This window comes from Rosa rugosa, chromosome 2 (assembly GCF_958449725.1).
Source record: "Rosa rugosa chromosome 2, drRosRugo1.1, whole genome shotgun sequence".
NCBI lineage: Eukaryota > Viridiplantae > Streptophyta > Magnoliopsida > Rosales > Rosaceae > Rosa > Rosa rugosa.
The window spans coordinates 20,687,216-20,712,977 of NC_084821.1; the positions used below are offsets into that span (position 1 = coordinate 20,687,216).

At 37.6% G+C, this 25,762-nt stretch overlaps 1 protein-coding gene and 2 long non-coding RNA genes across 8 annotated transcripts; 1 reads left to right on the plus strand and 2 right to left on the minus strand.

Moving 5' to 3' along the window:
- The first annotated feature begins 2,258 nt into the window (after nucleotides 1–2,258).
- On the plus strand, nucleotides 2,259–7,053 carry LOC133728385 (uncharacterized). 2 transcript variants are annotated; one of them, XR_009855830.1, is made up of 4 exons: nucleotides 2,259–3,206; nucleotides 3,320–3,483; nucleotides 4,236–4,924; nucleotides 6,808–7,053. It is a non-coding gene; the product is annotated as an uncharacterized LOC133728385 (long non-coding RNA). The 2 variants fall into 2 exon arrangements; XR_009855829.1 differs by having other exon boundaries at nucleotides 2,735–3,206; nucleotides 4,236–4,305.
- Nucleotides 7,054–8,476: 1,423 nt separating this feature from the next.
- On the minus strand, nucleotides 8,477–9,457 carry LOC133732732 (uncharacterized). Its single transcript, XR_009857297.1, has 2 exons — nucleotides 8,990–9,457; nucleotides 8,477–8,875 (listed from the first exon to the last, which is right to left on the minus strand). It is a non-coding gene; the product is annotated as an uncharacterized LOC133732732 (long non-coding RNA).
- Nucleotides 9,458–10,100: 643 nt separating this feature from the next.
- Nucleotides 10,101–17,276, minus strand: LOC133732733 (receptor-like serine/threonine-protein kinase NCRK). Of its 5 annotated transcripts, XM_062160315.1 has the most exons (11): nucleotides 16,916–17,276; nucleotides 15,746–15,803; nucleotides 14,638–14,717; nucleotides 14,407–14,526; nucleotides 13,756–13,866; nucleotides 13,088–13,360; nucleotides 12,690–12,925; nucleotides 12,311–12,607; nucleotides 11,837–12,073; nucleotides 11,012–11,239; nucleotides 10,101–10,716 (listed from the first exon to the last, which is right to left on the minus strand). In XM_062160315.1, the coding sequence occupies exons 3-11, from the start codon at nucleotides 14,705–14,707 to the stop codon at nucleotides 10,459–10,461; spliced, it is 1,830 nt and encodes a 609-aa protein (XP_062016299.1). In that variant the 5' UTR covers nucleotides 14,708–14,717; nucleotides 15,746–15,803; nucleotides 16,916–17,276; the 3' UTR covers nucleotides 10,101–10,458. The 5 variants fall into 5 exon arrangements, with proteins under 5 accessions (XP_062016299.1, XP_062016301.1, XP_062016300.1 ...); XM_062160317.1 differs by lacking the exon at nucleotides 15,746–15,803; XM_062160316.1 differs by lacking the exon at nucleotides 16,916–17,276 and having other exon boundaries at nucleotides 15,746–15,953.
- Between the last annotated feature and the right edge of the window lie 8,486 nt (nucleotides 17,277–25,762).

Genomic DNA, 25,762 nt, shown 5'->3' on the forward strand with positions numbered 1-25,762 from the left:
TTGACATTCATGTATGTATTATTATGTTTTCTATAAAAAAAAAGAAATTACTTTTCATTAATTAAGATTTCAGGACAGCCGCACTAGCTTCCTTTTAAAAAAAACATAAATAAATAAAAAATTGTCTTTCTTAAGATTGTGCACGGTCCAGGCCCGAAAGAAATTTGCAAAAACCGGCCCAGTCAATTTGGGGAATTTCTTACCTCCCCAAAATCAAAACTTGCTACAGAAAGGGGGTTTATAATTTTATTGCAACAAAGGCTAATAGACATTTTATTCTTTCTATTTATTAACAAATTTATATTTATATATTTCAAAATCTGCTGTTCTTACAGATTTATATACTTGCCGCAGGTCAGTAGACATCAAACGAAAAATCAAAGTTCATAAGTCTAAATTCTAACTAAACTGGTTACAAAAATGGTTGGATATTACAAAAAACATTAGATTCTCTCAGTTGGTGCGTCTGGTGTTGAGATGTGCTGCATCTGGCGTTCACTGTATATCGTAACAGCACAGGATTGACAGTGAATAACTACAGAAAATCAACTTATATAGACAAAAATATTTCATTTTCGGCTCATTCACTGAATGTATATTATCAGTTCTAAACATAAGGGTATCCCCACAGAACGGACACAAGCAAATTCTAATAGAACCCATTCTCTGCAACATTTTAATACAAAGTCACCTACAAAGCATACCAATTGCTTTCAACTTCTAGAATCTAGACATTAGAGGCATGTTCTCTTGCTACAATAATCTGTTCTGTTGTAAAGCTTTCATCACCAAGATGTAGCATTGGTATGCTTTATGTTTAAGAGACTGTGCATAGAAAACTAACTGTTGCTCAAAGAATTAACAAACGACAAAAGCTAGCTTTACTTGAAAGAGCTAAATTCTTAAACCAGCATAAAAGAGTTGAGCCAAGTTATACACAACAAAGAGTTATACTGACACCTTTTTTCAGTCTTTTATTCTACCTTTACTGGATTGCAAAGAACTAATTCTTCAAATTGATCATTCATTTCTTTAATTCCAAAACTAAGAAACTGGAAATAAACAAAATTGTTAACATTGGTTGAGAAAGTTGTTAACATTGCCAGCACAACTCTCGTAAGTTTCATGTACCGAAGTCGAATTCTTGCTCTAGCCGATATCCAATTTAAGCTCTGCCGTGGAACGGTCAGCATTACTGGATCTCCGGTCGTCTTTAGGAATTTGAATCAAAAGCAAAGACTGGCCCGAAAAGGCTGACCTTTGCTCTTTCTTGACCGGAGTTGAATGTCGGAGCGACCTATTCATTGGAATCAGAGTCTCTAGTTAGAGACGAACCACCGTCGGGCGGCGCAACCCCCATTTCGATATCGCCGTCCCAAATGCCGCGGTTGAGCGACAAGTCAGCGAGAGATCTGCGAATGAGTTAATTGAGTATTTGCATTGGAATTTTGTTTGATATCCCAAGCTGGATTACCAAAATTAATCCAGGTTCTAATGGGTATAGCTCCTCATAATAGCTCGCTGATGTTCAGAATGACAAGGGTTCCATTTGATGAATCCAATATGGTGTTTCTCTGATATATGCCAATATCCCATTTCAGTGGTCAATTGGGGCTGAAGTCAAATATCCCAAAGATCAATTTGAATACTTTTATGAGAATGTGTATTGAATTGGTCACAAATACTTGTCCAACATTGTAGATAATGATTTTAGTAATGGATGCTTTGCAAGTCATTTCTTCTGCAACACAGATAATTTCAAGCATGGTAGGTGTCATTGCTGCATTAGAGCAAGCATCTAGAAACTTAGATGAAGCTCCACAGAGCATTCGAAGCCTAGAGGAATTTGTTTGTGATCTTGTGACTTAAGCACAAACATGACCACCAAATTCAAAGCTTGAATTCCCTGATAGAACGTCTGATTTTAAGCTCAGTTGAGGAGAGTATATAAGGCAGCAAAAGAAGAAGAAAAAATTTCAGCAAGCTTATAATTTAGAAAAAAAAAAAGAATTAAATATGAAAAGACAAAATTACCCTTCAATATATGTCACATGTCTGACGCTTTATCGGAGTTAATGGTTTCATGTACTTATGTTGGGTCGGGATAAGAACATCAAGTACCAATGTGATATTTTTTAAACAAGAGATACAGAAGTTACTAATGAGTCAAAGGTCGGACATTGTTTGCATTTTTTTTTTTTTTAAAGAAATAATCACATATTTCATTGATACTGAAGCCAGAATGGCCATTATATACCTTTTTACTGTCATCTATAGACAGATCAAGAAGTTGTGGTGATACATAGGACAGGTCCACTCATTAACCTTGATCGCTCACTAATTGCAAGCAACCCTGGTAACTTTTGAAACATAAACATAATACATAGACTCATTACAAACATAAAGAACAGAAGGAAGATTGGCTGGATCAATCCTACTGAATCTCAAATGCAAAATCCTAAAGAACCTGAGGTCATTGGCTTGGCTCACAAAAGAGCGCAAGTCCATAAATCACTCTTTTTAGTTTTAGACACCCATAGCCCAATCAATTTTTGCACCCAAGCAGGATTGGTGTGAGCCCCGGAAAAATTTATCGAGCTTAAGTGAAATAGTTCGATAATTTACTTATCGATTTCGATAAAAGTTAAAGTACTCGAGAATAATTTCAGAAAATTTCGTGAAGTGAAATCCTCAATTTAGAAGTTGGATAATGAAGTACACGTCACGACGAGTTCGTGGAAATTTTCGGAGAATTTTTCAGTGACCCGAACTATTTTTTAACTATTTTCCGAAGTTGAGGAATTTTAGAAATTAAATTAAGAAATTAGGAAACAGATGGCGCAATCCTAGCCATCCACCGACTCCACCTCTTGATCCTAGCCGTTCATCCTTAATTGGGTAAGTCTATATATCTATGTGTGCTCTGTTGGGAGATCCAGAAGGATCGAGAGAGAGAGGAGAGAATCAGAGTTCTCTCTCTGACCCGAAACGAAACCCAGAAACAGGCAACAGGGTCCGACCGGCGCTACTTTGTCCGGCCACCGATCGACGACGGACGACCACCATCTTCTTCGCCTCTACGTCGCCTATAGCCTGATGCTCTTGGATCGTCCATGCACCTGACAAGGACGAAGAGCCGACGGTGAAGGTCCAAGCTTTTGCCGGCGATTTCTGCAAGTTTCCGGCCACCATTCAAGGCGCATTCGGTATGGAAATTCATCCCTTTGTCATAATATGCACGATTTGATACTTAGTTTTCGGATTGGAGTGAGTTCTGATGAATTGGGTTTTTGGATTCCTCTCGGTTCTTTCGACGCAGGCGACTTCTCTGGCCTCTCTTGGTTCGCTCTTCATCTCGTCTCCACCTGTTGATGCTTGTTGTTCTAAACTGAAGCTAAATTCCAAAGAACTGCTAGCTGGTGTTGGATTCCCAGTTCGTCATCATCCCTGTTCAATCGAGCTTGCTCGAAGTAGCTTTTGAAGGTATATTTCAACTCTCGAACCAAGTTTTGATCTTGGTATGATACTTGGAGGTTAGATGAACTGAATGGGTCGTTTGGCTGAGATTGTTTTACGCTTGTTCTAAGTTTGGTTGTTCAAGGTTGGGTTTGAAAATGAGTGGATAACCTGTTGTTGTGGCCTTGAAATGGATAGTTGGTTGTTTGAATGTGTATAAGCTCGATTGCATGTGCAGAATGGGTTGTGTGTCGATGTGGATGGATTATGACTATCATGTTTGATTGTGGTTGTTGTTATTTAGGTGATAGCAGTTTAGAATTTATGAATTGGTTGTGGAAAAATCAAAAATATGGTGAAGCTATAAGGCTTGGGTGTCCATAGTAAATTCCGTGGAATTACTATGCGGCAAAACGGTTAAGTAAATTCTAGATCTTTCGTTAGTGAAGTTGTTATTGGTTTGCTTGTGTATTTCGTGGTTTGATAATAAGTAAGGAAAGAAATTAATGTTTATACATGTATTGGGTGGCCTTAGTAATCGGGTGCACTCAATATATGTTTGGTCGATAACGTAACTTCAAGTCAATGTTCGATAATTTAGGTAATTATCGAGTCTACCTCGATTGGTCAAACATGATCAAACGGTCAAATGGTCAAAGTGGTCAACCCTTGGTCAACTCCTGGTCAAACCAGGAAAAGTTGGTTTGAACGATATATTAATCGTCGAGATTTCGTTTAACTGTTCAAAAGTTATTAACTATCGAAATGTCAGAATCTAGGACTCCAGTTACCCGAGGAACAGAAGGTTCGTAACTCTCGGAGTACGTGAGAGAAAGCATCAGAATCCAGGTAGGGATTTAGGACTCTCCTCGGTTGGTGATTTTCTTTTATATTTTTATTAATGTGATGCATGTTAAGTAATATGGTTTGGTTAAGTTCAAATGCGATGCATACTAACCAAATCGTGAGAAATGTGTGATGGCTTGAGAGCGAAGGGTGGCTCTGACTTCCTTGGGTTCGATCCCCAAAACCTTCGGAGGGTTAGTTACGCCGGTCGTCCGGGTATTCCGATCGTAATGACGGGCTCGGTACGTGTGCGTAGCTAGGTAGCGGACGCTCTCGCTACGCTTACCTGATGATGAAGTAAATTGAGGTAAGGTCGTGTAGTGGGTCTATGGGACCGGCCATCTGGTAAGATTCAGCGCGCGTATTCAATTTTGTATCATGCATCGATTTTCGAGTTAAAAAGCATTCTTATAAAGTTTGTCGTTCTTTAAAATATTTGGTTTAAGTATGTTTCATACTGGAGCGCTCCCAATACTGGTCTATTGATTTTCAAACCTAGTCGAGCTAGAGTTCCTGTTGAGCAGCGAGGACGAAAGCTCACCCCTACAACAGTATGGATGCAGGTACTGTGCACTGGTGATCGGACAGTAGCGGACGGAGCTGGGTGTGCGGAACAAGTTCGGTAAATCTTTGTTTGGTTTCCAATCTGAATTCTACTTCGCGATCTTCGTGTTTCAGGACTTGTTGAAATCTAGTCTCGTGTCAAAATGAGTTGAATTCTTTTCATAGGGATTCGTACCTCATGCTAGCTTTTATCCAAGTTTTGGACGGATGAGATAGGTTTTAACAAATTCAAGTTTTTCACCTCAAAAGTATTTGTAGCTTCCGCTGTGTTTCTACAAAAAAAAATTCAAATAAAATGTCTAGAGGTCTTTAGAATGTAAATCGAGCGTTCGGTTTATGTTTTAGAGATTCGCGGCACTGTGACGTGCTTAAGCTGGTGAGGTGCAGTTTGGGGCGTTACAATTGGGCTCCCAATTGGAGTTGAGTCTCCAAATTGATATGGGCACCCCATCTCATGCATCTATCTCGGTCGCGGTTAACACCTCCGCCGATCCTCAAATGCCGGCATCAACCACGCTACCACCTCATGCATTATTCCTTTCTTAAATGATTGTAATAGATTTTAGGGAAAATTTCGCAAACAGTACACCAAGTAAAAGCCACTAATAATTCTTATACATAAAGTTCCAAACCAAACATTTTGGTACACGAAATCTGAAACTCGACCCATTATCAGTACACGACGTCAATTTTTGACACCAAAATGTCCATTATGGCCTCAGTTCTTTTTTTTTTTAATAAAAAATTTTTTATGTTATTTTTTTTCCTTCGTTTTTATCTCTTTCTTCTTCCTTCTTCCGAGCTCACTCCCTCGCTTCCAACGCCGCCCTTGCCCTCCAATTGGTGAGATTTATGGTCCTACAGCTTATATTTGTAACTCAGCCAATATTTAGTCATGTGAAAAGAAAGAAAGAGATAAAAATGAAGGAAAAAAAAAAATAACAGAAAAAAAAATTTATTAAAAAAAAAAAGAACTGAGGGCATAATGGATATTTTGGTGTCAAAAATTGACGTCGTGTACTGATAGTGGGTCGAGTTTCAGATTTCGTGTACCGAAATATTTGGTTTGAAACTTTATGTATAAGAATTATTAATGGCCTTTACTTAGTGTACGGTTTGCGAAATTTTTCCTAGATTTTAATAGTTAACAAGAAATTTAATACTTCGATTTTAATAGTCAAGTCAACATGACAAATAAACAAATGAATTTGATACGAAGAACTGTTTTGTCAGGTATGATTGTTGGTCTTTATTGCCTTCATTATTGTAATGCTAAAAAAGCTAATTCACCTAGCATTATTCATTTCTTAAATGATCCTAATGAATTTTAACAGTTATCCTTTAATTAAATTTTCCTTTCGACTGAAAAAACTAGTACTTCAATTTTAACAGTCAAGTCAACATGATAAATAAACGAAATTAATGAATCTAATAAGAAAAAACTGTTTTGTCAGATATAATTGCAGGTCTTTATTACCTTCATTATCATTGATCTTTAATACCATCATCACCGTCAATATGCATATTCTCAGTCACTTTTGTCAAACATTATATAAAAATCATTGTCTTGTTGGATTAGTTTGTCGAGAATCATGGCAATATCCAAGTTATCTATTCCCATTGTCTTTTTTCTTTCCCTTGTTCTCTTTGCTCAATGCATCGGTAAACTCTCTCTTTCTTTTGTGAACCATCGCATGTTTATAAAGTTGTAAAACTAGTAGCTTTTTTTTTTTCTTTTTTCTTTTTTGAGCATATATAAGACTTATCACCTACATTTCAACAATGTATATGTAGTTGATAAGCAGACAAATATATGTTAAGCTAAGTGCTAAGTTTTGCAAATTGATAAGAGATTTTTTACACTTTAAAAATGCAAGATGGATGGTTCTTACATACTTCATAGCATACTAAAAAACAGAATTATTCTTTTGTATGATGCAGAGATGACTGAGACTTCTAGTCCTAATCCAAGTCCTATTTCAGACGTAGGGTGTCAACCGTGTAAGAGAAAGGAAGATTGCGAGTGTACATGTCCAATCGGACGTCCCCGCCTTTTAAGTGTAGTATGTTTACTTAATCCATCAACAACTTATGGTTGTTGTATCTGCGAATGTCGGTGACAGCTGAGAAGGTGAGAATAATAATAAGAATGAACTAAACTTAATGATAAAGTGGTTCTTGCTGTTTCTATTTTTTTTTTCCTCCTTGTAATAAAATCCCTCAATTAGTCTATTTGGACCATTACGAAGGGTTAAACCAATAAGAGAGAAACTTGCGTGGGGCACCCGCACCACGTGTCCCTACGGCAGACCAATCACCTCCCAACATGGGGGTGTTTTGGGTATTGTATATTTAAGGAGCAGGGGTGTTTTCGGAAAAGACAAAAAAAATTTCTTCCTCCTGATTGGGCTGCCATAGGGACACGTGGTGGGAAAACCCCCACCTAAGTATTTGCCAACCAATAAAGGCATGAGTTAGAAAACTAAATGATAAGTGAAGGCCCGTGTGAATGGAAAAGATAAATGGTAATTTTATGGTTGGTAATATATTTTCAACTGTTTTAATTATTATACATTATTTCTCAAAATTTCAGCTAATCACTCGACTAAAATGACAAAAAGAAGTTGGAATATAGTACTCTAACCCCGATGTAGTAATGTACTTGAATTACAAATTCAACAATTGTCGGAATCTCTCAAGCCCTCAAACCCCATGAAGTGAACTGCTACACTATGATAAACTAAGATTATTTTTTAGACTACTTCTGAGAGCGGCCTAAAAATGCTTTTGAAAATTAAAAAAATGTTTTATTTACGAGAATGTACTTGTCAAGGTTGTACCCAAAAACTAGTCAAGTCCCTTCTCAAACTCGAGCTCAAAACTTGGGCCTCTTGAAGAACCTTGTGATATTTAGGAGATGGCTAGTAGACACTAACAGATAGACAGTGTAATATGACGGAGTTTCAAAACCAAACCCATACGAGCATTCTTTGGACATCATCATATTTACTACCCGTCCGTGGTTAGCACTCTTTGCTAAACTTGTTCGGTATATAATTCACGTGATATGTGAGTTTTCGGAGGAGAAATCAACATGAATTTTCATTTTCTTTTTGTGTGTAGCTTTTGATGAAAAAGCTTAGGACATGAGGCAAAGACATACTTAATTTAGTTAACATAATTTTAGTACCTCCGATTGTCCGTCAAGCTTTTGAAGGAGATACGAATAAGGTTTGAAATAAATATTTCCACCTCGCTCATTATGGAACTCGTGACCTTCATGACTTTAGTAATTTCAAATAACTAACTGGCCATAACTCACCAACATACTAATAAAAAAAAAACTTAAAATCTATGTAAACTTCATAACCCCGAAACTACATGCAAACCAAATAATGAAATAGCAATACTAATGTCCATTGCCTTCCATCCAACCAAATGCTACCAATTGTCCAAAACAATTTTGCCACCCATATCAATTGTCCAAAAAACGACAAGATCTTTCGACTTATACAACAAAAGACTTTAGATACACTAAATTAGCCATCTCTGGAAGTGTGCTGATGTTCCCATTCAACATGTCATTTCTGTATAGAAAAAGGGAAGAAAAGAAAGAAAATCACAGGAACTGTCTGCAATTCCATGGGCATTACAATATAAAGACAACAGAATTGAGAAAGAACTATAAATCAATGTACAAAGTACCAATCAAAATACATAAAAAAGTAGAGCTGAGGAACAAACGCCTATAAATGGGTTAACATCAGAGACCAACTAACCAAACTGGAATACTGAGTTGCAAAAAAAATAAAAAACTACTGGAATACTGAGATCAGAGATTTATATTGGATCATTTCTAGCTACCTCTCATCACTCACACAATGTTTAACCCATACAAAAGTCAGCTAAATAGAAAATGCAGCACCATAGCTAAGGTGGGGGTGGCCCAGACTCAAAGAGTGGAGGGCAGCAGCAACTAAATAGTCCACAGCAGCACAGAAGCCACAAGCTGCAGAAATTTAATTTGAAGCAAAATAATCCAAGTTCAGTACATAATCTAGTTTTTCATGGTTTCATGTAAACTCAGAAACAAGACTGAATAATTGAAGTGAAGAAGTCTTACCATAGTTCCAAGCATCCTCCTCGATGGTAGGGAGGAGCCGGGGCCAGCAGCGGTGTGCCAGGAGGCGGTGGATCCAGCTCCGGCATCAGTAATGTCTGGTGATGGGACTAGTGATGTAACTAAGGTAATGAGATTGTAGATATATGGTTAGTAATTAAATGGATCGTGCATATATCTTCAATTCTACTCCCCCATCGCCCCATCTACCATTCAAACCAACTACTTCAAAGTCTTCGCAGCATGTTAGTTTACCTAAGTTCTCAACAAACAAAACACATGCTAAGCTCAAAGTGTGGAAATGGATGTGCACAGGGCAACTATATATTTTCTAATCGATTAATTACGTACCGAACTTGAAAGAATAACTAACCACAATTTATTCTCCTTAAAAAATAAAAAATAAAATAAAATCTGAAGACATACATGACAACGGAATTAGAGTAAAAAAGAAAAACAAATGATAGCCTAAATTAAAGCTTATAGATTATCACGTACAGAAACGTATTTTCATATGAAAGTTGTGAGGATGCATGAAACAACCTTTCATGATTTGTGATCACGTTTATATCAGGGCTAATCTATAGCGAGGAATGGGATGAGTATTGATCAGCGGATGCATCTTTAGCATGAAAATCGGATTAAGGATCTCAGAAGTATTTGCTGTTAAGTACATAAAACACTTCAAATAAGCAATGGTTTTATCTGAACTTCAGGAGAAATTATTCAATACTCACTAAAATATATGAAATGCCCAAGCTGATTAACCATTCTGCAAGACCTAAGAATTTCGCTTGACCTATTGATCTGAGAAGTGAACCATGCAACACTGACCACCTGACTGTCATGTTAAGCTGATATGTTCTCAATTTTCGACATGTTCCGGGTTAAAATGGGCAATAAGCCCTATAGGCTATAGCACATGTGGAGAATTTTGGAGTTAGTATTCCATGATATGACCATGAACATCATATGTAAGGAGCTCTGCTAAAAGAACAGGCCGGAGCATTTCCCCAGTTCTCATGGAATTTCAGACAGCTGCAGCTCAACTCATCTGAACAAAATTTTCTTATACCAAGTAGTACTCAACTGCTGAAAGCACAAAACTCAATAATTATCCTTTCAATGCTTTTTTTTTTTTTTTTTGCACAGGACCAAGTTACAACCATCGGTTCATCTCCTAACGTATTTTGAGTTTTTCTATGACTTCTTCTGTACAAGAAAAGAATATGCCCAACTCATCAGCATATCATCTAAAGAATATCAAACAACAACAGTAACTATATAATGAACTGACACAGTAGCCTACGATTTTCTTTCCTTTTCTTTTCCAAAGAACAAAAGATATATAGAGGAACAAGTCTTCGGAAATATCTTTATTCCTCATGATTTCTTTGACAAACCTACTGCAAAGCATCAGAAACAAACCTATTGCTTCACCCATCTTCAGTTCTCTTCCATTTTTCTTGGTGTCATAGAGGTTTAGTATTTGCTATGGAAAATGACTCGAACCTGGGCTCAGTCAAGTCCACTGTTTCATCATCAGAGGCACGCCAACTCCTAGCGTTTGAAGTCAAGAGGATCAATCTTTCCATATATCTATCTGAAGTGGTATCTTCACTTCTTTCAACACCGAGGTTGCGGTCAATATCTAGTGGCAGTGAACACCGAAGTGAACATTTTCCGGATTTGTCTCGCCTTAGCTCCTCAGCTTCTTTAAGACCCATGTGCTACCCAAGAAAGAATGTTCAGATTAAGAAGATTGAAAAGTGCATGTATTGCTCACATGTTGAGTTTAAGAAGATAACCTCCCCATGACATATGAAAAATTAAAAATTTGCTGGACTTGCATTAATAAATTTAGATTCATTTTATTGTAATGGAAATAAACCTCCAAGTTGACAATAGTTGTTTTTCCATGGTCCTTACAAGACTAAAGAAGAAAACCAATGACATGTCAACCAGGTGCGGAAAAGCAAGCAGTGATATAATCAGGACATAGTTGGCGTAAAGTAAAGTAATTACCTGAAACAAATTTACAGGCATGCCTCTCCTTTTAGATCTCTCTGGTGCAATAGTCGAAAGGATTTGGACAACCTCACTCATAGTTGGTCTAGAATCAGGGTCCAAGAGTAGGCATTCCTTTGCTAAGTAAGCCATTATGTGCATATCTTCTTCTGGGAAGTTCCCATTCAAATCAGGATCAGGCAACTCTGCGATTACTCGCTTACTATCCTGTAAACGAGGGGTAGCCTAAAACAAAGACAAAAATTGCAAATGCCACATCAGTATTTGACTATATGATATCTAAGTTTTTGCTATGAAACATACATAATTGGATGACTAGAAATGTATCATAATCAAACCCGACTCATGAAGTCTGCATCTTAACAAATGCTTATGATGGAAATCCAATTTCATTAGATTGTAGCTTTTGTTGTTATTGTTGGATGCCAGTTGAATGCAGGATCTGATGGACTTTAAAAATAAAGCAAAGCCCCCAGGCAACATAGGGACTGGGAAAGAGATTGGCTTTCAAAAATTTAAACTAATAAAAGTGTACCTATCATCCATAATGTTGCAAGAAAGATTTAATGGATTAGATATAGCATTTGGTAAAAATCATCTGTTAAAAACAATTGATAAAAAATAGTTAGAGAATCACTGCATCTGTAGCAGTTATTAAAAGGGATGCATTCACAGATTTTGTCCACAGCCTCAAATTATACAAGTGCATAATGGAAACTTAGCTACCAAGTAAAATGTCAAACTTAACATAGGGCAGAAGAAGTACATGCTGCAAGTTAAAGAATATACAGATTTTTAGTAATAAAGTTTATAAATTCTTACCCATATGACAAGGCTTTCTTCTAGCTTGTTGGTTGATCTGTGAATGGGCTTCCTGCCAGTGATAAGCTCAAGAAGAACTACCCCAAAACTGAAAACGTCTGACTTGAGAGATGCTCTTCCAACAATTGCATACTCCGGTGCAAAATAACCAAATGTACCTTGCATTCTTGCTGGAGAACTAGATGCACTAGGGAGACCATCAGCTTTTAAGCGTTTTGCCATACCAAGATCAGTTATCTGCACATGTATATGACATATTTCAAATCTCAGGAATATGCTTGTAAACACTAAAATTTCTCTTGATGTCCACTAAAATCTAAGCATACTTTTCTAACATGATAAACAACGATGTTCTTAGCTATACATTGTCAATATATGTTATAGTTTCTTTTTCCTTCACATTGTCAATATATGTTATAGTTTCTTTTTCCTTCCTTTGAAGAATTACTACAATCTCTAACACTCAAATCTTACTTTTGCTTGCCAATTTTCATCCAGAAGAATGTTTGTGGATTTGACATCTCTATGCAGTATTCTTGGAGCAGCTGCATCATGGAGATACTCCAAACCCCTTGCAGCTCCAATGGCAATTGCTACTCGAGTATTCCAATCCATGTTCTTCCCTTCAGACCCATCCAGACAATCTCTCAGGTTACCATTATTCATGTACTCAAATACCAATAGCCTCTCAGTATTTTTTCCATGGGTTTCGAAGCAGTAGCCGAGCAAAGGTACCACATGACAATGATGAAGTCTGGATAACAGTTCAATCTAAGGGAAATAACAAATAGCAATTAGTTTTTATTTTCTTATATTAAGATACAATAAAAAGAACTGCGAGATGAGGTATTACCTCAGTTAAAAAGACAGAATCCATATCAGGCCCTTTCTGAGTCTTAAGGCGCTTAACTGCCAGAATACTTCCATCTTTGAGTTGACCGCGATAAACATAACTACTTCCTCCAAGTCCTATTAGATTGGAATCTGAAAACTTATTGGTTGCATTTTCCAGCTCCAAATATGAAAATTGAATAATTGCTCCAGGTGAAGGTCCTGTTTTGCTTCCAAATAAGCAAGAGGTAAAGCAGCCTGTGAACAAAAGATTATTACAGGTTAGTATAACTTTGGAGAAACTTCAACAGAAAGATAAGAGAAGAAAACAAATCAGGCCTACAGGTAAGTATTAAGCACTAAGCAGGCAATATAATGTTCAGAAAACACATTTGGCTGAAGCTCCTTAAGAGTAATTACCTATGCCTTGATTGATGGGGGAATTTATATAAATTTTGGTCTCAAGCATTGAGGAACTCCTATGGCTAATTAAGTCTGTACCACTGTTGCAACTTGTTTCCTTTTCTGATGAAAATATTGGTGGGTGAACAGTGCACTTGTCCCTTCGATAGAAGTAACATGCCACCGAGGCAAGAAAAGCGAAAGTTGTAAGTATGACACATAGTAAAAGAACAATCACAACAACTTTGCTTGAAGAGCGCTTTTTCGAAGATTCTGCTGCATCAAGAGATCCTGTCACGAAAGAGAACAAGTCATAATTAAATGACTTCGTATATAAACATAATTTCAATGTGGAAGTGGACGGCAATACTTCCAAGTCAAAAAAAAAAAAAAAAAGGCAAGGGACCACTCATATTATCACAGTAAAACAGAATCAATGGTCACAACCCATAAAAACCAATCCGTTTTTCAACGTATATATAATTAATTTTATCATTATTCTTTTTGAAGTGGGTTGCTTTGAGCACATGTATGATGCAAACTTCAGGTTAGAGCATCATCAATTGCCCAGTTGCACATAACGTCTGTCCACCACAAAATAAAATTGCACTTTCGACCACAGAAACAACTCAAAAAGCTATTAAAGAAACATTTGTGCCCGATTGTGAGAGAGAAAGAGACAGTACCAGAAGTGCAGTTGCAGGCTGTAAAGCAACTAGTATTATGACCATCAGCTGCCACTTTAGGAAGGCCATTGGCATCACATAAACATGTCCATTTGCTATTACTTACATCATCTATAATAGAATAAAAGGCAACTTAGCATCTAGTCTCCATGAAAATTCATCTCAGTAGAACTGCAGTAAGTATTATACCAAAAAAAAAAGTACAAAAGAACGCCACTGTCAAAAGAGAAGGATATCTTAATCAGCATAATGAACTTATGGAATGCAAAGATAAAACTGAAGGATTTGCTAAAGATATGCATTCTACTTTAACATTTGTGACAACTGTATAGGTCCTCCAAAGCCCTTATTCCTTTCAATTGAACAATACATGAAGATATCTTATATATTGAAAGTGCATTCTTCCAAGAAGAAACTATACTTGATATTAATTGTAATATGAAAACTTTGCATAATATGTTAATGTGTTGTGAGTTTATGACCAGTAATTTTCTTATCTTCCCCCTTCTTGTTATAGGATTAGAGATATAAACACACAGACATGTAGAGACCAAAAAAGGAACTATATGTTCAAAGTCTATCAGCAACAAAATTTATAACAAAAGCAGCGTAAAGCTTTTGGGTAATATACCATAAAGACTAGCAGCATACCCTGACTGCAATTACAGGATGCTGAACAGTTAGATTCTAGAGTGTAGCTCCGGTTTCCTTGAAACGGAATAGAACATCTACACGTCCAATCTGTTACACCAGAAGTATTGGAAACCCCATCTGCCAAAATATATTATGAAAATAAGATAAAGCTATTATTCAACTTTTAAGGGAAGAAAGTATCAATAATTACAGCAAAGTGGTCATTAAATAAAAATATCAGATACTAACCACAGAGACTTTGCTGAATCGAAATCAAACTTATAATACAAGCAAGGCAAACTCCCACTTGGAACTTCATTTACTGTAACCTGTATAGCATACAAAACGAAAAGAATATAGATTCAATTCACCTGAGTTTTTCTGGTGCAGAGTGATTTACAGAAGTAAAAATTCTCATAAAAACTTGGAAACATTTTCAATTCTTGGTAATACAGAGGTGATGTTAAACTGTCAGCACCTTAGATTTTAAAAATACATAGAAACACTGAATTATTAGGTGAAATTAGCATAATAAATATTATCTTATAGCAATTCAGGCATGAACAAAACTACAGACCTTCAAACAAATGTCAAGCAATGCTAAAAAAGTAAACCCGAAGATGACACCATCCAAACCTGAAGTTCAGCTGATTAAACTCAAAGCTGTAAACCACTAACCACTTTCAAGCAATTTGATTCAAATCATTTACAATTTTTTAAAAGATCTAAGGCGAGAAAGTAAACTAAACTCAGGCCAGAGATTAGACGTGATTTTCTCGTAAATCTGAAGATGCATTTAACTACGAAAGAGAAACAATAGAAAGTCAGGCCCACAAGCAATATGATAGGTTGGAGTGACTAATACATGGTTGGCCAACAAATTTGAAGCTATCAATTGAGTGCAAGCCACCGTACCATGTACTCAAGCAAGATAGTACAACATTAAGTTCAACAACACTAGGTCATGGTAAAGTCAAAAACAAAACTTTGCTAAAATAACCCCCACAAGATTATTGATAGCTACCGATAATAAGTTAATAACACACACCTAAATCCCTGAATGCAGAACTAACTACTACAACAACCAAATTGCATTAGCCATTAAAAGCTGTAACTGCAACATGGAGAAATAATACAAATGGAAAATGCAGGCCTTGGGTTTGGTGCAAGAGGACGTGTGGACCAACTGGCTTCTTCTATGATCAATGCATTACTTCTTCTAGCTGTCGTAGATGTCCCATCTTAAGTAATAAGAGCACTATGATACTACAAGAGCTCTACAAGATGTAAAACTATAAAAAGCGACCTCACTACAAACAAATTTACACTTTCTCCACAGTTCAGGAAATCACATTACCTGAGAAAGTACAGAACCACAGCAGGAACAGCAAAACACAAACTTGTGCTTGACCTTACTGACAAACAAAAAAAAGTGAAAAGCTTATATCAAACCAGCTCCAGGTGCTCGAAACGATCAAAACCCACACTAACCACTATTTTTTCAGAGCTTAAACACGACTATGAAGGATAGATGAGCAAATCCATCAGAAATAATGGAGTGAATCTTAAAAATGGACTGCAGAAAGGACACATATGACAGCAAATATAAACCTGACAAAATAGGAACTGGTCTAAAAACAAACCCATCAACCACCTCTCTGAAAGCTACCCTTTTGCAAATCAGAAAGAGACCCCTCACCTGTAACATTATCTAATCCACATTGATTGAAAACACGAAAAACTGTTGTCCTTTACCACAGCAATTGTCGTAGAAAAATAGAAATCTTGGTCACCCAATTATTGAATTCTCTAAACCTTTCCAAAATTAAGACACCAACGGTTGAAAACTTTAATCTTTTTTTTTTTTTTCCTTTTTCTTCAAAGGGAAATAACGGTTATATAAGACTTTCCTTCAAAGACAAACAATCAGAGACCTACATCACTACATGTACATACTGCTGTACAAAGCGACCGAATGGCCGAAGCTCAAACTGGGCCGACCCTACCTATCTGTCGGCCGAGGGAAAATGGGCCCACTATTACATCAAATGGGCCCCAGTATATCAGACAACGTGATTGCCTGATACAATTGAAGCTTCTTTTTCTTTTGGTCTGAAACTCTAAAATACAGATTGAAGCACCAAACTCACCATAGTTGAACATAAAGAATGAAACTTGGTGAAACAGTCAACAACAATTTTCCCAAATTTATTAAAGCTAGATTAAGAAATTCTTTACTTAACATGTGATGAATTCTTTTTACAAAAAGATCAAAGCTTTGGCCATTCAAAACAAAGAAAGAAACAAAAGATTACAGCTTTGGATTCTGAAGCATCAAAAGAAGTAGCTTTTAAATGATAATTAAGTAGCTTTTAATTATTCAGTTAATTACTAAACCACCCATGAGAATCACAATCGTGTTCAGAAGGTGGAACACAGTCCGCCAGATCCGGTATTCAAATTTACAAACACGCAAAACAAGGATAGAAAATCAATCAACTTCAGGAACTGGAATTCCGGAGCTTACCTTTGAATTAAAGTGATCGAGGAATTTAGCTTCTGTGATCAATCAAGAGTGACGACCGATCGAACAACCAGTTTTTCGAGCTGGCATTGAAGTCCGAAGAGGATTGGGATCTGATAGACGACAGCTTCTCACAATCGAATACGAGAAAGAAAGTGATGAGCCATTTTCAGAGAGTCCAGAATGAGCGAAGGAAAGTGTTTATTGTCAACATTTTTGAGTGAATAAAGAAGGTATGGACGCTTGTTGTGGGGAGAGTGAGAGAGAAGAGAGGTTTGAACGGAGGGAGGTGAGAGCGAGAGAGTGAGAGTGAGAGTGAGAGTGATGGAGGGGGGAATATGATGAGATTGAGAGGGACCTCATGGACTGGAGCAGAGGTGGCAACCTCCCGCTTCCCAAGGTGTGCACCAGGACCCTACTTCTTCTTTTATATATTTCATTGTCATGATTAAACAAAGAGCGTCTTACGTGGCAGCAGTCCCACGTCTGTCCAGCTTGAAGATGTCGATGATTTCGTTTGTCTAGCAGAAGATTTAAAAAAGAAAAAAAAAAACAGAAAAAGAAATGATGGTAACCGTTAAAGTCCATTCAAGAATTTTCAAGAGATTAAACAAGAGTGAAAGAAGATAAAAATTTACAAATGGCCACTGAGTTTTACTCATTCGATATTTAACTCACTAGCATTTCAAAAAACTACTTTAATTCACTCACTTATGTATTTTTTATCACTTAACTCATTCGACGCTAACGCCGTCTATTTCATCGTTAAAGGACGTTAATTCCAAGGTCATTTTGGTTCAATCAGCTATGAAAAAAGGGTTTTTGCGTACCAACACTATGAGACAACGACTTAGAACGCTGTTTTTCATTCGACCCTTCTCTCTCACCATTGCTTTATAACCTTGACTACACAGGCCATCAGTTCAGTTCTAGAGCGAGAAAGAGAGAGAAGGAGGGGCGAAGACACAAAATCAAGAGTTTTCATTGAGAATTTGAATGAGCAGAGATGTCAGTGATTTTGAATAAATGGAGATATTTTAGACTTGATGGAGAGCCACCAACACCTCATGGTAATTGACTCTTCCCCTTCAATAAGTGATATCACTTGTAGGGCATTTATGCTAATGATAGGTTGGGTAATCGATTTTGTTTTTTAATCCATAAAAGTGATCCAAAAATGGGGTTAGGGTTTTCAAATTATGGAAATTGAAATTGGGATTGAAACAACGGTTTTGAGTTATGATTTAATATAACTTGTGGTTTGTTGTTTTGTTTATGGAAATTAAGGGGGGGGGGGGGGTTGGGTTTATTGAACTTGGGACATGTTTTGTTTATTCCAACTATTGGTAAGTTTATTAGTGCAGACATTTAAGGGATTTGTTTAATGAAATCTTAGTATGGAAATTATACAAACAGTACCTGAATTAAGGCCGACTCCTAACATCAGTACCCGACTATGCAAAACTATCACTTTGGTACCTCAACTTTGAAGCCCGACCCAAGAACAGTATACGCCGTCCATAACAGTGTTAAGAGCCCAGCCACGTGGCAAAACCTGAAGGGTAATTGGGTCATTTCAACCCAAATTCACTCTCTCTCTCTCAGTCAAACTCAAATTCAAGAATTTCACCCAAATCACAGCACCGGTCCCAACTCCTCCACTTCCTCCGCCTCCTCCACCACCACAAACCCAAACTGTAACCCAAGAAATCCCAACATCCATGAAATCGCAGTTCACAACACAATACACAACCAATGTAAGACCTCGGAAATTCGTTATTAATTCCTAAATGTTTCCTGGGATTGATAAAGTGTTCGTTTGTACGATTTCGTGGTTCGAGGGTGGAGTGGAATTATTTTCGGATGAATAATTATTCGAAGTGCACGTTTTAGGGGTTCACAAAGGTTGACTTTTTATACGTTGGGAGATCTTCCTTCACGAAAGTTGTAGAGCGCGTCGATACGAGTTCGTGGACATGCAGAATGCGGAAATCGGAGTTCGTATGAAGAAGTTATGGCATTCGAAAAAAGTTTCCATTTTGGTTAAATAGGAAAAAAATCAGAAGTTTCCGAAATGGGAAACTTTTTCTCTCTTTTCGGTCCCAACCCCGGTTCGCCCTTTCACCTTCGCCGGCCGATTTCTTCCTCCTCCGGCCACCTTTTGCTTCGATTCCAAAGGAATCCTGCTCTCCTCAGTCTCCTCTACACGTATGTGGTGGTGATTCGTCGTGGGAAGAACCGTAGACGACGTACAAGGCCGAGAAGTTGTACGGTGGAGCTGTAAATCGCCTCAAATCGCCGGCCTTGGTTCTCCCAGCTTCGGCCACTATAGCTCGAGTTCTTTGAGGGCTTTTCTAGCTCAGAGGAAGCAGAAGCTACACCCAAGAAGGCTTGCTGCGATTTGATCTGTGGTGATTGAATTTTGGAGTTTTTGAAACTAGGGTTTTTCGAATCCTTCGGCTTGCGAGGTAAAATTCTACTTTTTGGCTCATAATCTGATTATGGTGTAGTTATGAAAGTTTCAATTAGAGTTGAGATGAAGAACTTTGATGTTGGGAGTTTTGCCAAATTTTGACTTTGGGTGGGCGGCGGTGCCGCCACAGTGGTGGTGTTTTCCAGCGGCTTCCGGCCACCCCAGGGACAGTTTATGTTCCTGATTTCGATCTACTCGTCGATATGAGCGTTTCAATATATAGTTTGTAATTTTTGGAAGTCGTATGAGCATGTTTTGAATTTTCAAAATTTTAGGGTTTTCGGTTTGATCGATGTTCGATCCGTGAGGATTTGGCCGTCCGTTTGACTTGTAGTTTTGTTATGTTGATCATATAAGTGTTTCGATGACTTTGTGTGGTCTCAGATGGGGATCCAACCATTGGATCATCGTATAATTGTGTTTTTGGTGAATTATGTGCTAAGTTGAGGTTGTATGTGATTAGGTGTTTGATGGAATTGTTTTGGGCGAACAATTGTTGATTGTGTGATCTCGGCTGTAAGAGAAGACGCAGCGGGATTTAGACGTGAGTAAATCTCACGTGGTTCATTTATTACTCGGAATTACTTGTTTAATTGTTAAATCATTTTCGAAACAAATTTTTTATTTTAAAATATATGAACTTGATCGACAACGGTTCATGGGTAAGTTAAAACAAGGTTTTGATATAAAATGATTTTCGAGAAGTATAAATTATAAAACTATAGTTGGTATTAGTGGTCATTCCTGCGTGAATGATTACATATATATATATATATATATATATATATATATATATATATATATATTTACGTGGCATATATATATGGATGGCGTGACATTGGGATATGTGTATGATTTGGGAATTATTCGCATTATTAATTGTGCATATATTTACTCTTTTTCAGGAATGCAATATATCATGTGATTGATTGATGTGATTGTGTTAAAGAGTATCTTGTGTTGAGTATGCTGTGTTGGGTTGTGTGGGACTTTATAAATATTTTCGGATCTACGGATCTGGTGTCACAGTGGTGACTGAGGCAAGTATATCGGGAACCACACCTTTGGCCGGGTTTGTGGTTACGATCAGTTAGAGCTCTAATCTGTCTGCCTTTGTACTGCATGGGAGTGACGCGTTGGGTTACTTGAGGCCCATGAGTATGTACTGCATGGGAGTGACGCGTTGGGTCACTTGAGGCCCATGAGTACACGTGTTTTTAAAAGAGAGTTCGGGTGGGTTCTTTCTTTTATTGTCTAAGAGGGACTTGAGTTTCATATTATGGGTGAGTTGGGATAATATGATTTTTGATCACTTTTGTGATGTATGTTACCTTAAGGGGTAAGGATGTCGAGTTTTGAAAACGAGTCATGTTGTGAGATGATTTATTTGAAGTTGATGGGTGATCATCGACTTTAGTATTGATGGGTGATCATAGACTCTAGTGTGAGTTGTTGACCTGTGTGGTGATCTGTGTGATGACCTGTGTGGTGACCTGTGTGGTGATCTGTGTGATGAGCTGTGTGGTGGTTGGCGTTATTAATGGATGTTTTTAGTAAATGTTTCTATTTATTTCTATTATTGAATTGTTTGTTTTCTTGGTAATCTCCTGAACTAAGTTATATGCAGGATTGCCGCTTTTTGTATTGTTTGTTTTAATATAAATTCCTGAACTAAACTCTATGCAGGGATTTATATGATTTCTATTGTTTGTTTTTAATGTGATTTCCTGAACTAAGTTTCCATGCATGGATTACTGATTTTCCTTAATTCAATTGTAAGTGCGGTTGTGGTTTGAGACTTGTAGTGAGTTGTGAATGAGTTGTGAGGTCATCGTTTTGACAAATGCTTTATGTTGAGGGGAAGTGAATGTGATTTGTCGTTGAGATGATATGATATGATATGATATGAACTTGATGTTTGGTTGTGTTTTGTGAAATTAAATATTGTTGCTTTAATTCATCTCACGAATTGAGAGATTATAAGCATGCGTGACGTGAGTCACTTTAATTGAGTTTACTCATAAGAGCTGAAAAGCTTACCGGGTTTATTTTATTCAATCCCGGTGCACTATTCTATGGCGTAGGGGTTTTTGTGCAGGTTAGAATATCGATTAATCGTCGTCGAAGCTGAGGTGTAATTTCGGTAGCGTGGACGTTGAAGAGTACTCTTAGTTTTAAGTCTTCCGCTGTGTAGTGAGTTGTGGTGGGTGTGTTTACTTATTGAATTATTATTCATTTTAATTTGTAAACACTTGGTGATGTGATATTTGACTCTAAAGAACGAGTCGGTGTTGACATTGTGAGTTCAGTTTGTTTGTTGCTTAGTTTAGATGAAAAATTTTCTATGTGTTTTTCTTGTGCTTGTTAAGTTATCACGTTTAGGATTTGAATTTAATTATTCAAAATTTCGGGGCATGGCAACCAAATCCTTCACGGCTTTATCAATTTCTCTTTATAAACCCTGTTGCACAGACAGAGAGAGAGGGGGAGTCCTCTTTTATTCTGGTAAAGCTTCGTATCACACAAACACACATCAGTGACCAAATGGCTGTCTCACCGCCTCAGTCCGAAGCTCAGCTGACTCTTCTCCCTCCTCCTCCACCGGAATCCGACTCTCAGTTACGGCAAGTTCCAATTCTCTCTTACCTCTACTATCGTTTTTTATTATAAACAATCATATCCGAAATTGATTCACTCGCGATTCCTGTAGAGATTTCGCAACAAGTTCAAGCAGAAATGGAGGACATTCTCAAGTCGATCAGGTCAGTTTGAATTAGGCGCTGAAGAAACTGTTTGATTTTGATTCCGATGTGAATTTTGAAGTCACGATTTGTTGTTTTCAAGGAAATTGATGAAAACTCTTCTCAGATAACGGAGGAGATTGACGAGTGCAAGGACTCTGCACTCAGGAAAAAGAGAGAGAGAGGTGAACAGTGAGGGACTCGGAGATTCGGGTATGGCAGAGGTGCTGAGACATCAATCATGGCCTGAGATCGCTAACCTTGATGAACACCGGCTTCGCATTGCTTTGTAGGGCTTGTTGGGCTAACGCCGGTATGGCTTTGTTGATGGTCGTCGACGACATCATTTCTCTTCAGTCCACAAACCCAAAATACCCGAAAATCCAAATCTTAAAAATTGAAATTGAAATGGATTCCCAATTTGGATTTCTTTCTTATCAGTTTGAGAGAGAGAAAGAAGTTGCAATGTATTAAAAAAAAAAAAATCTAGGTTAAAACACGAAATGACCAAAATATCCCTCAAAATGTCCTAGGTGGCACCGTGGCACAAGACTTAACACTGTTAATAATGGCGTGTATCGTTCTTGGGTCGGCCCTCAAACTTAGGGTACCAAAGTTATAGTTTTGCATAGTCGGGTACTGATGTTAGGAGTCGGCCTTAGTTCGGGTACTGTTTGTATAATTTTCTCTAATTTAATTCAATTGAGATTGAGTGCATCTTTTGATATTAATATTAAAACTTCCATGAAATCATATCAGAAAGCCCACAAATTAAGTTCCTCTGTTCTTGAAAAATAAAGAAAACATACAGTAGCAGAAGCTTTGTGTAAGCTTTAGTGGTGTTCACTCTTTCAATAATGCTTTGTGGTAAGTTCATTAATTAATTAAGACCCGTTTCTCATATACTCAACTAGGCACAATGTTGGAAATAATAACTAGTCAAATATTGGACCCCTAGATATCCTGAGAGATTGGCCTTCATATCCAATACACGATGTTGCTTTTGCTACTCTGTTTCGGTATCCAATTTATGCCAAGTAGTAGGATCTTAGAACTTTACATTGTTGGAGGTGGTGTGAGAAGAAAGGAGGAGGCAGAGCTAGATGATGCTGGAATTTTGCTTATTAAAGATGTTTATCACCTACAGTACATGGGAAATGTTGTAGAGGACTTACAAGAAGTGGAACCATTAGAATTCAATGCCAGTGGTGTTGGTACATCAAATGGGCCAGGGATTACAAATGGATCGAAAAAGGGAAGTCGAGCAAATGTGATGAAAAACAAAGGGGGTAGGCCTAAATGTAATGCCCGAAAATTCATTATTAGTTTATGATGATTTTTTTTCAGAAATTATTAAGTGGGTTGTTAGTACAATTACGTGGTCTAGGGGTGGAGTGAAAGTATTTCAGACGAATAAATGCTCGGATTATTTCGAGGGGTCAAACAATTGACTTTTTATTCGTTGGGTTTCTCCCAAAACTTCCTTCACAAAAGTCATAGAGCGCGTCGATACGAGTTTGTGAATACACGGCACGCGAAAATTGGAGTTAGTATGTGAAAGTTATGGTCAGGAAGTTATTTCCATTTTTGGAAATTTTAGTATAAATAGGGAATTTCCGGAAATATCTTCACAAAATCTGAACCCTTCCTTTTTGGTCAAATTCGAGAAAATTCCAGTTTTTTATTTTCTCTCACTTTTCTGGTAAACCCGACTCGTACCTGGATTGAAGACCCTGTCTTTTCTCCGATCTCGGCGAACCCAGGTGACGGCACCGACACATAACTCTTCCTCTTCTTCGTCTGGTCATCCCTACTGCAGTCTCTAGCACCGATTCTCACCCACAGCGGTGCTAGAGACTGTAGTAGGAGAAAATGAGAGCAATCGGACCCGATCGGTTCTCGCGATTCCGACGACGGCGTGGCTTCAAACCAACTTTGTTGAGCTCGCAGCGGCCTCCTCGTTCTATCCTTGGTGGTGGTTTCGAGCGATTCTCAGTGTGGAGTTGTAACTAGAGGTGAACAGTATTTTTCTGGCTTGTGACAGCGATCTAGGCTGAGTTGGCTTGAACTCCAAGTATTAAAGTTGCTCTACTTGGTATCCTGGACATTTTGGACGATTGGATTAAGGTGGTTTTGAATTTGGTCCGGCGGTGCATGTGCAACCGTCTGTGGAGGTGCTTGGCAGCGTTCCGGCCATGTCAGTGGTAGTTTCTATTTTTATCTATCATCTACTTGTTGATACTAGCATGATATATAATACGTAATTTTTGGAGATCATATGAATATGTTAGGATTTTTATTGTTTCGATCGTCTCGATTTTCGATCTGTGACGATCCGGCTGGCCGATCGACTTATAGTTTTGATATATTGATCGTAGGAGTATTCAAAAGACTTTGGGTGGTCTCGGATGAGGTCTCACCTCGATTGGGGTTACTTTCAGGGATTTAGTTCAAACAGGGGTTTCGAACTTTAATCGCTTTGTTTTCATGTGCAAAGCTGTGACCTTATTTTCTTAGGTGCTTGACTGTAGGTGTTCGGTAATTCATATTGTTTTTCTTGAAGGCGCAGCTGGATATTAGGTGAGTAAATCTCACGTTGTTTTAAGTGATAAATTAGTTATGTTCTTGTTATTAGATTAAGTTGTTTGGTTGCGAAATCATAGTTACCACAAGTAATATTTGTTTTGAAATATATGAAATCGTCAACAGTTCATGGGTAAGTTAAAACGATGTTTTATTATAAAATGATTTTCGATTAGTGAAATTTGTGAAACTATAGTTGGTATTAATGGTGTTCCTGAGTGGATGACTAGGTATACATATATTTACATGATATACATATAGTTCTGGGAATACTTGAGTTTGGGGTGGAAATAATATGTTGTGTTGTGATGGTGGAATTAGATATTTTGACGAATTTTCCTCTATTCCTGTTTTCATGTCGAGTTGTGTTGGTGTGTGTGATTAAGTCAGTAGAGTGTGTGTAGTAGGACCTGCGTGGCGGAACCAGTGTGGCGATTTTGAGTAGAGGTGTCGGGTCTGTTGTTGTTTACGATGATCTTGTCTGGTGTTTCAGTGATTCATGTGTCATCTAGGTGAAAGGAGGTTATTATTGTGTGATATTACTTTATTTGTTGTTAAGTAAAGGACTAATTTTAGTTTACCCCCCTGAAGTTTGGGGTCGACATCATGTTAGTCCTTGCAGTTTCAATTTAATCAGTAAAACCCTCACACTTTTCAATTTCATCAACTGTGTCTAATTACTTGAGTTCCGTCTAAATTGGACGTTATATCTGATGTTGGGGGCCCACTATAAGGGCTAAAATGGCCATTTCAAGACAAAAAAAATATCATAACAAAAAAACCCACTTTAGGGGCTAATCCGACGTCGTTTGGCCTCTTGGCCTCTGCTCCACCATCTCCATCCTTCTCTTCGCAGCCCAACTCCTCTTCTTCATCCTTCAGTATTCCTCCATTCGTGTTTACAGTTCTATTAACCCAAAAAAAAGCATGGCTCTATCTTCCGAATTTGAACCAGAGAAGACAAAAAAGAAATCACACATCTAATGAATCCCCAAAAAACACAAGAATACCTCTTCCACCACCATCACCACCTCCATAACCATGATCTGAACC